The 14,658-nt window shown below is 34.7% G+C and overlaps 1 protein-coding gene across 1 annotated transcript in view; it reads left to right on the plus strand.

Annotated features, from left to right (window-relative positions):
* LOC133182692 (uncharacterized) overlaps window positions 1-14,052 on the plus strand; it is a 62,573-nt gene extending 48,521 nt beyond the window's left edge. The window contains exons 17-21 of the mRNA XM_061317543.1: window positions 12,496-12,666; window positions 12,796-12,975; window positions 13,073-13,240; window positions 13,389-13,589; window positions 13,863-14,052. Of these exons, the coding sequence (XP_061173527.1) occupies window positions 12,496-12,666; window positions 12,796-12,975; window positions 13,073-13,240; window positions 13,389-13,589; window positions 13,863-13,921 (779 nt within the window). The 3' untranslated portion in view covers window positions 13,922-14,052. The remainder of the gene's footprint in view (window positions 1-12,495; window positions 12,667-12,795; window positions 12,976-13,072; window positions 13,241-13,388; window positions 13,590-13,862) is intronic.
* Window positions 14,053-14,658: the final 606 nt, after the last annotated feature.

A 14,658-nucleotide genomic window follows, 5' to 3' on the forward strand; every position in this document is an offset into this window, starting at 1 on the left:
CCATCCCCAGGCCCGAGCGAGCAGGATAAAACACCCAGTAGTCCCTAAATCAATGCATGCCCTAATGAAAATTCACCAATTGATATGGGGCCATTCACCTTCCCTCTGAGATACACACCTTCTTCTAAGGCCTACTGCTTTTCAGTGAATTTCCTCTGTAACTGACCTGGTGTCTAAGGTTCGCATTTACAACTCTGTATATAAGCCTCATAGTGACACCTACATGTTGCACATCATTTATTTCAGCAAGCACTCTGCTACACAGCAAATGTGTCCCATAATTATTCTAATCATTTTTCTTCATAAAATATCACATCAAACAGGGGATATCTCAATTCTTTAAGAAATTTGACCGGGTCTTTAGTACGAAACTATCCCCTGCCACCTGAACAACAAAACCTGCTTGAAAAACATGCAATAAACAAACTAAATTTGATCACATATTTTGTAAGTTTTTCTTTGGGAAAACTTCCATTACATTTTGGGAAAATACAGGCATATTTTCAATTGGGACTGGGGCCGAATTTCGGCCCCAAGTCGGTTCTAAAAAAATCACTGACTGCACATTTTATCTATATACAGAACATCAAATGCTCGTATTTATCCTTTCTTTTCCTGCTGCTAGTACACGTACCCGTTATTGATTTCTTACCTGAAGCCATTTGAATGTGTCTTGTCAGTGACCCATGATTGTTAAACAATTTAAGTGTAACTCTTATAAAAACAAAATTTTAATTATGAGATTTTTTGCATTCAATCAATACAATTTAAAAATGATTGATATTAATATCAGAAAGAAACACCTTTGAATTATGCTCATAACCATTCCTCAGTTTACATGTATTTATAAAGTTTTATTATTCTTCATTAATTGGTAGTTCCATTGTATGAGATCTGAGATCTTACGAAATTGCAGGTTGAAACTTTACAATTTGGATCTGACATCTTTTAAAGTATGCCAATGCATGTTTGTCAAACAACAAAATTCCTTTGAACAATTAACAAAGACTGGTTAAGCCTTTCCCTGAGTTTGAACACTGATACGTTAATAAATGAACTGAGCAGATCCATTTTTTTTAGCTCACCTGAGCCATAGGCTCAAGTGAGCTTTTCTGATTCAAGGGGAGATAACTAGGAATTAGTGAAAAAATAATGGCATCATTTAAAAATTTTCTTCTCAAGAACCACTGGGCCAGGAAAGATGAAACTTATGTGGAAACATCCAAAGGTAGTGTAGATTCAAGTTTGTTCAAATCATGACCCCCAGGGGTAGGGTGGGGTCACAATGGGGGATCCAAGTTTTACATAGATATATATAGGAAAATATCTTTAAAAATCTTCTTCTTAAGCATGTTAAGAACAGTAAAGCCAAGATTGGTCATATTTATATGGAAGCATCCTCAGGTAGTGTAGATTCAAGTTTGTTCAAATCATGACCCCCAGGGGTAGGGTGGGGCCACAATGGGGGATCAAAGTTTTACATAGAAATATATAGGAAAATATCTTTAAAAATCTTCTTCTTAAGAACAGCAAAGCCATGATTGTTCATATTTTTATGGAAGCATCCTCAGGTAGTGTAGATTCAAGTTTGTTCAAATCATGACCCCCAGGGGTAGGGTGGGGTCACAATGGGGGATCCAAGTTTTACATAGAAATATATAGGAAAATATCTTTAAAAATCTTCTTCTTAAGAACAGTGAAGCCAAGATTGGTCATATTTATATGGAAGCATCCTCAGGTAGTGTAGACTCAAGCTTGTTCAAATCATGACCCCCAGGGGTAGGGTGGGGCCACAATGGGGGATCCCAAGTTTTACATAGAAATATATAGGAAAATATCTTTAAAAATCTCCTTCTTAAGAACAGTAAAGCCATGATTGGTCATATTTATATGGAAGCATCCTCAGATAGTGAAGATTCAAGTTTGTTCAAATCATTACCCTGGGGATAGGTTGGGTCCACAATAGGTGATCAAAGTTTACAGAGGAATATATAAGTCTTATTCTCAAGAACAGAAAAGCCATGATTAGTCAAATTGATATGGAGGCATCTTTGGGTAGTGTAGAATGAAATTTGTTCAAATGAGGGGGTAGGGTGGGGCCACAATGGGGGATCAAATTTTTACAAATGAATATATGGGAAAAAAATCTGCTGCTCAAGAACAACAAAGCCATTTGTTATATTGATATGAAAGCATCATCAAGTAGTTTAAAATTCAACACCCCCCTCCTTGTAAACTTTTTAATACTGTACTGATTTTTGCTTTTTTTTCCTAGCCAATGTGCTCAGGTGAGCAATGTGGCCCAGGGGCCTCTTGTTTTACATTGAATTTAAGAGTAGCAAATTTTAAACGAACAACCGACTTAACAAATTTTAGTCGATAGTCAATATGATTGAATGATAGTCGAGTACTCGAATATTCATTGACACCCCTAATGAAACCATCAAACAGAATTCAAAGATACTGTCACATTTTCCGTGTATTATTTGTAAAAAGTACTCTATTAAATAGATGTTTACATGCAGTCAATTTTGAGGATGTAATTACAAAATATAATTTAAATAGGGATTAATTAGGAGTTTTTTTTCATGATTTCACAAAGGAAATGCACATAACTTATACATGTAAAAAATTTATTAGCGACGGCAATGGTCAACTGGGTAACCATCTAATCAGTCAGAAATATAGTAACCGGTTTAGTATGGGATGACGGGTTATGATTTTCATAACCGGTTAGTCGGTATTTTTTGTATAATATGTACTTTTTAAATAATATACCAGTATACATATTTTTTTTTAAAAAAAATTACCACTAAGATCATGTAGATAGCATGTGTAAAACTAGTCTCATTCAAGCAGATGCTCGACTGTCTCCATAAACTCCTGCTCGTTGAAGTTTACGGAGACAGACAAGCATCTGCTTGAACGAGATTAGTTTAAAACTGAAAAGTTGCTATCGACTTATTAAATTATTCACAATATACAGCCACTGTGAAAACAAATCCCCATTATTTTGTCATTACAGTAAAACATGCTTATAAGTGCCAGGGACAAATAATTTTGATTCATTATAAATGTATTCATTTTTCAGTTTAGTTTTCAGTATGTTTTAAAACCACAGGGAATGAAAATCACTTAAATTCACTATACACTTCAATTCCTTATTTAAGTCTGTTCGCAGTAAGCGTGTTTTACTGTATAACCCAAATACCACTCTAAGTTTACATACCCAAATCATAAAAAATTCTATATTCTAATTTCAAGAACTAATTTTTTACTAAACAATGTTTTACATGGTAATTAATCTAGTTCATTATCTGTAATGGTAGCCTAGTTGTAGGGTATTCATTTTGTAATCAGGAGGCCTGGGCTTGATTCTCATTTGCTGTGTCAAACCTAAGACATAAACATACAGGTAATGAAGGTTCCTTCACCAAGCGCCAAGCATTAGAATGAAAGTCAAAGGTTTTTCAGATGAGACCTTAAAAACCTCACAGTAGATGTTGGGACAATAAAGAACCCTCACTGCTCAATGGGCCTTAGTGCCAAGTACTAACGTCTATGTTTGAAGCCCTTCACCAGTATGTGGTAATGTCTCTATACGAGAGAAAAATTCTCAAGTAAGATGTAAAACAACATACAATCAATCAAAGTGTCAGTAAGAAGCTGATCCTTACGTCGCAGGTTCGAATCCCACAGCTGGATGTGGAGATAGGTTCCTCAGATGGATCCGTATGAACCAAGGTTCTGTGTCACAGAAGGTGCTGGCATGAAAAAGATCCCTCACTTCCCAAAGGCCATAAGTGTCAAGTACAGGTCTATATTTGCAGGCCTCCACCAGCAAGTGGTGGCATAATAATATGACTAAAAAAAATTTGAAGGGGCAATAAACAAAACACAAATCAATCCTGCAGTCTTATCACAGAAATAATTCAAACTTTTATGTATAAATATATTTCCAAATTTCTTTTGCAATTTAACTGAGTGACATTTTTGAGATTTTCCAATAATAATACACATTTACTAACTGGGTTCGAGGGCAACATGTGTTTTGTCGGACCCAAGAACCAAACTGTTTGCCTGAGGCCATTAGGCCGAAGGGAAACAGTTTGGTTCAAGGGGTCAGCAAATTGCATTTTACCCCGAGAACACGGTCAATAAATGTTTTGTTATATCTTTTACTTTCTTTTTTTGTTTGACATACATGTATTTTGAAGTGGCCTCCGTGATGTAAATTTCCTTTACCAGCACTGAGGTAAAACTCTGTCAATTCCGTAACTTTCGAACACCAACGAATGCAAATGAGATTTAACTAATCCCGCGCATACTGTAATATGTAAGCAGTCCAATGATCTCATCGACAGGTTCAATATCTCACTTTGCGGTTCAACATAGATTTTTTTATGATTGCTCATAAAACCTTGGAAATGTTAGACATTTTGAGTGTACACTGGTATAGATTTATATAAGAACAAATTTTTAAAGGTATAACAAATTATAATATATTAATTAAGGCCCTAGTTATAACAGCTATTCATACTTGTTGAAGAATATATAACAATAATTATCATGTTTATACATGTAGTATGTTAGATAGTGTATTGTTGAATTTTTGCATTTTTTTGTTTCAATAAAAAAAAAAAAAGTCTTGGTGAAATTACATGCTCTTGTGCATTTAAATATAAGGTAAAGCAATGTAGTTAGATAGTGTATTGTTGAATTTTTGCATTTTTTTGTTTCAATAAAAAAAAAAAAGTCTTGGTGAAATTACATGCTCTTGTGCATTTAAATATAAGGTAAAGCAATGGGGATTTGACAATGTCATGTCAGGGCTAACAGACAGAGACTGAACCATAGAATAGATAACATACATCAGTGTTTGTGCGTACATTTATACATTTGCTGGCATATACATGTAAACCTCAGTGCTGTAAGCAGCTGTTAAATTTTAGATAAGAAAAATTCTAACCTTCATTTCCATGGTGCACGCCAATCATATATTAAAATGTCACCGTGAACTCTTTCATCACTCGCTACATTTATCACAGAAAACTCCGACACAAGACTGTTCATCGCTATTAATGTGATCGTCAGAATTTCCTCGTAAACAATTTGCGCAATATATATATCCCTTTAAAACTAATGCTCCCTGTACGCAATCAAGGATTTTATGTGCTTCGAAGATGTGGATTAAACCTGCATGTCTACATACGGCTCGTACGTTAAGAAAATGTACAACTGTCAACTTCGCATATTTTCTTCTCATTTTCTGTCTGTAATTCCGACTTGCATGGCTACTTCCGGGGACGTACTTAAGACTTGATATACTAAAGACCTGATATTCGACCTGATGATTTTTCAAAAAATAAAATAATCAGATTGAGTGTTAGACATGATTTATTTTTAAAAATTATTGATTATGAAGCATTATGCTATACTAAACTACATTTTTTTTTAAATATTTGCCAACAAAGCATCAGATCAAATCACGTTTTTCGTATATCGGGTCTTTAGTGTCTTCTTTAGTGATTGTTTACATCCAGGTTACAAACAAGAGGCCCCGATTAAGACTCTTTCTATACGGATGCATTTGTAAATGTTGATTTACCTTTACTTGTGTAAATAACTTGCATTTATAAACGATTTAAATAACAGAAAACAGAGAAATCGAATCAAAACAATTTATTTAAAACACAACAACTATCTAAAACCGTACAAGCATGTGTTACGATGCCCTAAAAGGCGTGGCTGGTTTGTAGACAACTTGTTCCTGTACGATTCTCGAATAATTATTATATAAAATAGAATAAAATATAGCACGGAGCTTGTTTCTCTTTATACCACATGACAAGATTTAATATGTTAGAAATTATGTCATTCAAACTTTTTCATAATATTTTAATATTTTTAGCTATCCAAAAAATACTTTTATGACCTGCTGTCCCCTGAATATAGGGGCCAGCCCCTTTTTCTTGATGTTATCTGAAAGCTCTCGTAATTAAACACAACTTTTATTCTATATGTCTTACCAAATTTTTATCAGTTTAAAAGTTATTAAACAAAAAGCAGCAAAATTTCATGGAAAAATAATTCTTAAAACTTGCCGTCACATAGCTTCCGAACTTAAAAAAATTAGCCTACAATTTTAATGTTCTGCGCATCTGCAATGTATTAGTTACAAGTTCTCCAGTTTTCATGCAAATATCATGTGTCGTTATTGAGAATTCTACTGGACAAGAGACCCCCCAAATATCGATTAAAGGGCAATAACTCATGAACGGGGGTATATATCAAAAATTTGAAAAAACCGTTTTTAGGCAATAATACATTGTATCTACCCTGAAAATTTCATAGCAATCGGACAAAAGGTCTCCGAGAAATCGCCTGCTGAAAATCGGCGGGAAAAAAATAATAAAATAATAATAAGAAACAGTAGAATAACAGTAGGGTCTTCCGAAGGAAGCTCGGAAGACCCTAATAAGAAACAGTAGAATCACTATAGGTCTTCCGTTGAAAACGGAAGACCTAATAATAAGAAACAGTAGAATCACTATAGGTCTTCCGTTGAAAACGGAAGACCTAATAATAAACAGTAGAATCACTATAAGGTCTTCCTTCTGAAACGGAAGACCTTAATAATAATAACTAGAAACTCATTGCGAGCAATGAGAGGTCTTCCGTCCGATTTTGAAAATAAAAACGTAAATTCAAGCTGAAAAGGTGATAAAAGAAATTCAGAAACTCTGGAGATTTAACCCTGGTCGTCAGCGTGAAAATCCAACGGGCTAACCATTAACATTCACTTTTTTGCATCACTTCCTGTCACAACCGGAAGTAACGGCGATACAAGATTTTCTCGCGATTCAAATAAACTGATGACTGACTATCAGTCCTGAAAGTTTCAGACTTCAGTCGTTTACTGTTGCCGACCAATATAGTGAGAACAAATTCTAATTTTAAGGACAGGTAAACAAGCGACCGAAAGTGAATTTTTTAAAAAAATCTCTGACATTTTCTCTAGACATTTGCAGTATCTACAAAATGCATAAAAACATTTCAAGTACTTTATCGATAAGCAATATTTATGAGAAAGTTAAATATCGAAATAAACTAGTTTATCATCTAAAACCGGAAGTTGACGTTTTTGTTTCCATATGGAATCTAACATATTTCAAAACAGCGAAAGAGATGCAATAAAGTGATGCAAACTTTAGTTTAAAAAAGAAAAGTTAAAATTTTTGATTTCTTTGATCACTTCCTGTGACAACCGGAAGTTACGACTGAAGCATTTAACCAAAACGGTTTTGCTTACTCCTCAAGGTCTGTTACTCATAAAAATTTGGTGTTTTAATCTTTTACCTGTTTTTGAGATCTTGCTCAGACAATTTCTCATTTTGAGGACAAAAAACACGCGACCGGAAGTGAATTTTTGAAAGATATTTGAGGTTACTTTAGACATTTGCTGTCTGAATAACATATTTAAAATTCATTCCAAATACTTTATCTACAAACGATATTAATGGGAAAGAAAAATACTCAAACTATTTAGTTTTTCTCTTATAACCGGAAGTTGTTGTTTTTGTTTCCGGTGGGACCAACATCTTTCGAATCTGCGAAAAAGACGCAATAAAGTTATGCAATTTTTAATTAAAAAAAGAAAAGTTGAAATTTTCGATTTCTTTTATCACTTCCTGTGACGACCGGAAGTGACGGCTGACGCTCTGAACTCAAATGGTTTTGGCTACATCTTAAGGTCTGTTGCTCATGTAAGTCTGGTGTCTTAATCTCTTACCGTTTCCGAGATCTTGCCAAGACAACTTCTCATTTTGAGGACAGAAAAACACGCGACCGGAAGTGAATTTTACAAAGATATTTGACTTTACTCTAGATATTTGCAGTCTAAATAACATATTTAAAATTCATTTCAAATACTTTATCTACAAACGATATAAATGGGAAAGAAAAATACTCAAATTATGTAGTTTTTCTCTTATAATCGGAAGTTGACGTTTTTGTTTCCGGTGGGACCAACATATTTCAAAACTACAAAAGAGATGCAATAATGTGATGTAAGTATTGATTTAAAAAAAGAAAGTTGAAATTTAACGATTTCTTTGATCACTTCCGTAAGCGACCGGAAGTGCTGAAAACGGTTTTAGGTGATAAACTAGTTTATTTCGAAAACGTACGAAAAGGCAATTTTGCAAATCTAGAAGTCGTGTCGTATCATCTCTAACAAGTCTCCAGTTCATATCTTTAGCTGTTCCTTAGATCCTTCGAGGACAAAATTACATTTAAAATCAGGAAATTGTCCATAACTTGGCACTGGAACCGAATTAACCAAAAAACGGAATTTATATAAAATTCATATAAAGACCTTTTATCCCTGAAAATTTCAAAGAAATTCATTGAATAGTTTTCGAGAAATCGCGTGCACAAAATTTTGTCTAAAAAAAAGAATAATAATAACTAGAAACTCATTGCGAGCAATGAGAGGTCTTCCGTCCGATTCTGAAAATAAAAACGAAATTTCAAGCTGAAAAATTGATAAAAGAAATTCAGACACTCTGGAGATTTAACCCTGGTCGTCAGCGTGAAAATCCAACGGGCTAACCATTAACCATTCACTTTTTTACATCACTTCCTGTCACGACCGGTAGTAACGGCGATAGAAGATTTTCTCACAATTCAAATAAACTGATGGCTGACTATAAGTCCTGAGTTTTAGACTTCAGTCGGTTACTGTTGCCGAGCAAAATTGTGAGAAGAAATTCTAATTTTGAGGAAAGGTAAACACGCGACCGAAAGTGAATTTTATAAAAAAAAAATCTCTGACCCTTACCTAGACATTTGCAGTATCTACAACATACATAAAATCATTTCAAGTACTTTATAGATAAGCAATATTTAAGAGAAAGTTAAATATCAAAATAACGTAGTTCATCTCCTAAAACCGGAAGTTGAATTTTTTGTTTCCGGTGAAATCTAACATATTTCAAAACAGCGAAAGAGATTACACAAAGTGATGCAAGTTTTAAATTTAAAAAAAAAGTTAAAAGGTTTGAATTCTTTGATCACTTCCTGTGACAAGCGGAAGTGACGACTGACGCGTTTAACCCAAATGATTTCGCCTACTCTTCAATGTCTATTACTCATAAAAGATTGATGTTTTAATCTTTTACCTGTTTTTGAGATCTCGCTTAGACAACTTCTCACCTTGAGGACAGGAGAACACGCGACCGGAAGTGAATTTTTGAAAGATATTTAAGGTTAAACTAGACATTTTTACTCTGAATTTATTTAAAATTCATTTCAGTTACTTTATCTATAAAGAATATTTATGGGAAAGTAAAAAAATCAAATTATTTAGTTTTTCTCTTATAACCGGAAGTTGTCGTTTTTGTTTCCGGTGGGACTAACATCTTTCGAATCTGAGAAAAAGTTGCAATATAGAGATGCAATTTTTAATTAAAAAAAAGAAAAGTTGAAATTTTTGATTTCTTTGATCACTTCCTGTGATGACCGGAAGTGACGGCTGACGCTCTGGACCCAAATAGTTTTGCCTACATCTTAAGGTCTGTAGCTCGTATAAGTTTGGTTTCTTAATCTCTTACCGTTTCCGAGATCTTGCCAAGACAACTTCTCATTTTGAGGACAGAAAAACACGCGACCGGAAGTGAATTTTACAAAGATATTTGACGTTACTCTAGACATTTGCAGTCTGAATAACATATTTAAAATTCATTTCAAATACTTTATCTTCAAAAGATATTAATGGGAAAGAAAAATACTCAAATTATGTAGTTTTTCTCTTATAACCGGAAGTTGACGTTTTTGTTTCCGGTGGGACTAACATATTTCGAAACTACAAACGAGATGCAATAATGTGATAAAAAGTATTAATTTTAAAAAAGAAAGTTGAAATTTTACGATTTCTTGAATCACTTCCTGTGACGACCGGAAGCGCTCACGACGAACGAAAAGGAGCGACCCGGCTTGTACCTATCACGATCTATAATCCCTGAAAGTTTCACATTGATATCTTTTACCGTTCCTGAGATGATCCGCGGACAAAATGTCATTTTGAATTCAGAAAATGGTCTTTAACTTGGCACCGGAAGCGAATTTCCAAATTTTCTCTCAGATAGATCAAGTTCATGTTACGACACATCTTTCCTGAAAATTTCATGTAAATCCGTCCAATAGTCTTTGAGAAATCGCTTGCACAAAATTAGAAAGTCAAAAAAATAAGAATAATAACTAGAAACTCATTGCGAGCAATGAGAGGTCTTCCGTCCAAGTTTGAAAATAAAAACAAAAATTCAAGCTGAAAAGGTGATAAAAGAAATTCAGAAACTCTGGAGATTCAACCCTGGTTGTCAGCATGAAAATCCAACGTGCTAACCATTAACCATTCACTTTTTTTGCACCAGTTCTTGTCACGACCGGAAGTAACGGCGATACAAGATTTTCTCACGATTCAAATAAACTGATGACTGACTATCAGTTCTGAAAGTTTTAGACTTCAGTCGTTTACTGTTGCCGAGCAATATTGTGAGAACAAATTCTAATTCTGAGGACAGGTAAACACGCGAACGGAAGTGAATTTTATAAAAAATCTCTGACGTTTCTCTATACATTTGCAGTATCTACAAAATGCATAAAACATTTCAAGTTCTTTATCGATAAGGAATATTTATGAGAAAGTTAATTATCGAAATAACGTAGTTTATCACCTAAAACCGGAAGTTGAGGTTTTTGTTTCCGGTGGAATCTAACATATTTCAAAACAGCGAAAGAGATGCAATAAAGTGATGCAAACTTTAATTTAAAAAAGAAAAGTTAAAATTTTGATTTCTTTGATCACTTCCTGTGACGACCGGAAGTTACGACGGACGCGTTTAACCCAAATGGTTTTGCCTACTCCTCAAGGTCTGCTACTCAAAAAAATTTGGTGTTTTAATCTTTTACCTGTTTTTGAGATCTCGCTCAGACAACTTCTCATTTTGAGGACAGGAAAACACGCGACCGAGGTGAATTTTTGAAAAAATATTTAAGGTTACTCTAGACATTTGCACTCTGAATAGCACATTTAAAATTCATTTCAAATACTCTATCAATAAAGAATATTTACGGGAAATTAAAAAACTCAATTTTTTTAGTTTTTCTCTTCTAACTGGAAGTTGTCGTATTTGTTTCCGGTGGGACGAACATCCTTCGAATCTGCAAAAAAGATGCAATAAAGTGATGCAATTTTTAATTAAAAAAAAGAAAAGTTGAAATTTTCGTTTTCTTTGATCACTTCCTGTGACGACCGGAAGTGACGACTGACGCTCTTAACCCAAATAGTTTTGCCTACATCTTAAGGTCTGTTGCTGATAACAGTTTGGTGTCATAATCTCTTACCGTTTCCGAGATCTTGCTCACACAACTTCTCATTTTGAGGACAGAAAAACACGCGACCGGAAGTGAATTTTACAAAGATATGTGATGTTACTCAAGACATTTTTAGTCTGAATAACATGTTTGAAATTCAATTCAAATACTTTATCTACAAAAGATATTTATGGGAAAGAAAAATACTCAAATTATGTAGTTTTTCTCTTATAACCGGAAGTTGACGTTTTTGTTTCCGGTGGGACCAACATATTTCGAAACTACAAAAGAGATCCAATAATGTGATGTAAGTGTTGATTTAAAAAAGGAAAGTTGAAATTTTACGATTTCTTTGATCACTTCCGTAAGCGACTGGAAGTGCCGACGACGAACAAAAAGTAGCGACCTGGCTAGTACCTATCACGAACTATAATCCCTGAAAGTTTGACATTGATATCTCTTGTCGTTCTTGAGATTATCCGCGGACAAAATGTCATTTTGAAATCAGAAAATGGCACCGGAGGGGAATTTCCAAAAAATCTCTCAGATAGGTCAAGTTCATCTTACAACACACTTTTCCTGAAAATTTCATGTAAATCCATCCAATAGTCTTCGAGAAATCGCGTGCACAAAATTAGAAAGTCAAAAAAATAATAATAATAATAATAATAATAAGAAACAGTAGAATCACTATAGGTCTTCCGTTGAAAACGGAAGACCTAATAATAAGAAACAGTAGAATCACTATAGGTCTTCCGTTGAAAACGGAAGACCTAATAAGAAACAATAGAATCACTATAAGGTCTTCCGTGGAGACGGAAGACCTTAATAATAAGAAACAGAGTAAAAACAATATGTTCCCAAACTCCGTTTGGGGAACATAAAAATCAGATTTGAAAGTAATGTTCTGCGTGGCGTTTCCGAAGAGTTTTCATTAAAAAAAAACATGGATCATTTATTTTTTTTCTCGGACTAATTGCACATGATTATAAAGAAAATATCTGAGCAAGTTGGTAGTTTTTACTTCAATTTTTGTTGAAATGGTACCTTAGTTGACTAGTGAAATTCAATGTTTTAATGTAAAAGCATGGTTTTTTTAAAATAATGCTTACATTTTAGTGAATGGTGTTTGGGCCAACTGGGGAAGCTGGGGTGCATGCTCTCAGACTTGTGGTCCAGGAACTCAGTCACGCACCCGCACATGCACTAATCCTTCCCCTCAAGGAAACGGCGCCTCATGTCCAGGATCCTCAACTTCGTCCCAAAACTGCAATGTCATGGTGTGCATTCGTAAGTGCTTGTAGTTTACTCTTTTATTTCATATTTTCCTGAATATAATTATAATATCATAATATGGAGTCGCTTTTACTTCAAGGTGATTTAAAGACTTTTTTTCACACAACATGTTTTCTTATACAGCTGATATTGATGGTGGATGGGGATCTTGGTCGTCCTATAGCGCATGTCCAGTAACGTGTGGTAACGGCGACAGGGTGCGCACACGTCAATGTAACAATCCAGCTCAGTCAGGGAAAGGCGCAGATTGTCAGGGTCCTGCGTCTGACGTTTTAGTCTGCTCTCTGTCTCCATGCGCTATCGGTGAGTGTACTTACTAGTAATTCAATTCTTGTAGTGATTGATTGAAGATTCCGCTGAATTGACCATGTACACATGTTGATATTTACATTAATTACAGATGGAAAATGGGCCACTTGGTCATCATGGTCTTCCTGTACAAAGTCGTGTTCTGGTGGAAAGGAGGTGCGATCGAGAACTTGTACAAATCCGGCTACCAACTATGGCGGCAAAGATTGCACTGGAGACACGTCGGAAGAGAGAACCTGTAACGCGCATGCGTGCTCAGGTACTGTATTTATGTACAATCTACTACATTGTACATGTGTACTTGATCTGACACATCTCCCATCCAAAAAGATGCTGTTTATTTAACACATTTATCGGAATATGAAGGTAGATAATGCTTAATAATATAAATATTTTCATACTTTCAGTTTGTAGCCAAGGTGAATATCTTTGTAATGACGGTTCCTGTAAAATGGGATCCCGCTGTAATGGAATCAATGATTGTGACGATGCTAGCGACGAGGATTCCTGTTCCAACTCGGTTCTGAGGATGTCTCAGGGATATGTAAATAACGACCTCACCCGTCCAGGCAATAGCGAAGAGGAAGAAAGTGGCGCTACGTCTTACGGTAAATAGTTCATAAACATTAAAAAGCAGAAAAAATTAAAGTTTCTGGTATTTAATGTCATTATCTTCTAATATAAAAAAATGTTTTTCGGGTGTAGTGTCAGCTGCTTCCATCAGAGTAAAAAATGTAAAGTTAATATAAACTAATTTGCTTTGCTTCTTCTTGATTTGTTTGATATTATTAAGAGTACCTCAAATTTTGATTAGCTTAAGTTGCAGGATGCACCACGTAAAACCACACAATAAATCAATGTTTTCCATCCTTCCATTTCAGGTGGTTCCCTCCTCTTGATAGTTGGTCTTCTTTCTGCCTTCTTTGTTCTTCGTGTGTGATGAATAGTGGAAATCTACAAAAATCCTCAATTTTCGTCATTGTCATCGTATTCATCAAAGTCATTCATGTTTTCAGATAATTTTATCATTTTTATTAATTCCTGATAACTAGTTACGTGTGCTACTTTCTTTAAGTAATCCTCTTTTACATTGTGTTTAATATCAGTTTTTGCTTATTAAAAAATATTTACAAGTTATTCTTTAATTACACTGTTGTATAGTATCAAAACGTATTAAACCATTTCCTAAATAATAAGTGGTGTTTTTTTGGAATGAGAGGGGGAGAGAGAGAGCGAAAGAGAGATTGAGCTATCTTAGAAATGATGATATACAAGTATTCTCTTCAAGATAAAGACACTCACACAAGATTCAAGCGGAGATTTATGTATGTACACATGCAAATTATGAATTGAGTTAACTTCAAGTACACAATTGGAATTTGTCATATTTAAGCATGTCTATTGCAAGTTATTATGGAATCCGTATAGGGCCATGTAGTTCAATATCGCACCTTCGAGATTTGGGTTGAGAATGCGATGACGATGAAGTGATGGTGCGATAGCGCGATGAAGCGACAATGCAATGATGATGATGCGAAGGCAGGATAAAACGATAGCGATAACAAGATGGTACGATGACTATGAGTAGTCATCGTTTCATCGTCATCACGCCATCGCCCCTTTAGTCGATGCTCAATTGTGCGATAGCAAACTGCGTGGCTATGGAATCCGGATAGG

The sequence above is a fragment of the Saccostrea echinata genome, unplaced genomic scaffold (assembly GCF_033153115.1).
Source record: "Saccostrea echinata isolate AGI-Se365-2 ecotype Australia unplaced genomic scaffold, CSIRO_AGI_Sech_v1 ptg000009l, whole genome shotgun sequence".
Taxonomy (NCBI): Eukaryota; Metazoa; Mollusca; class Bivalvia; order Ostreida; family Ostreidae; genus Saccostrea; species Saccostrea echinata.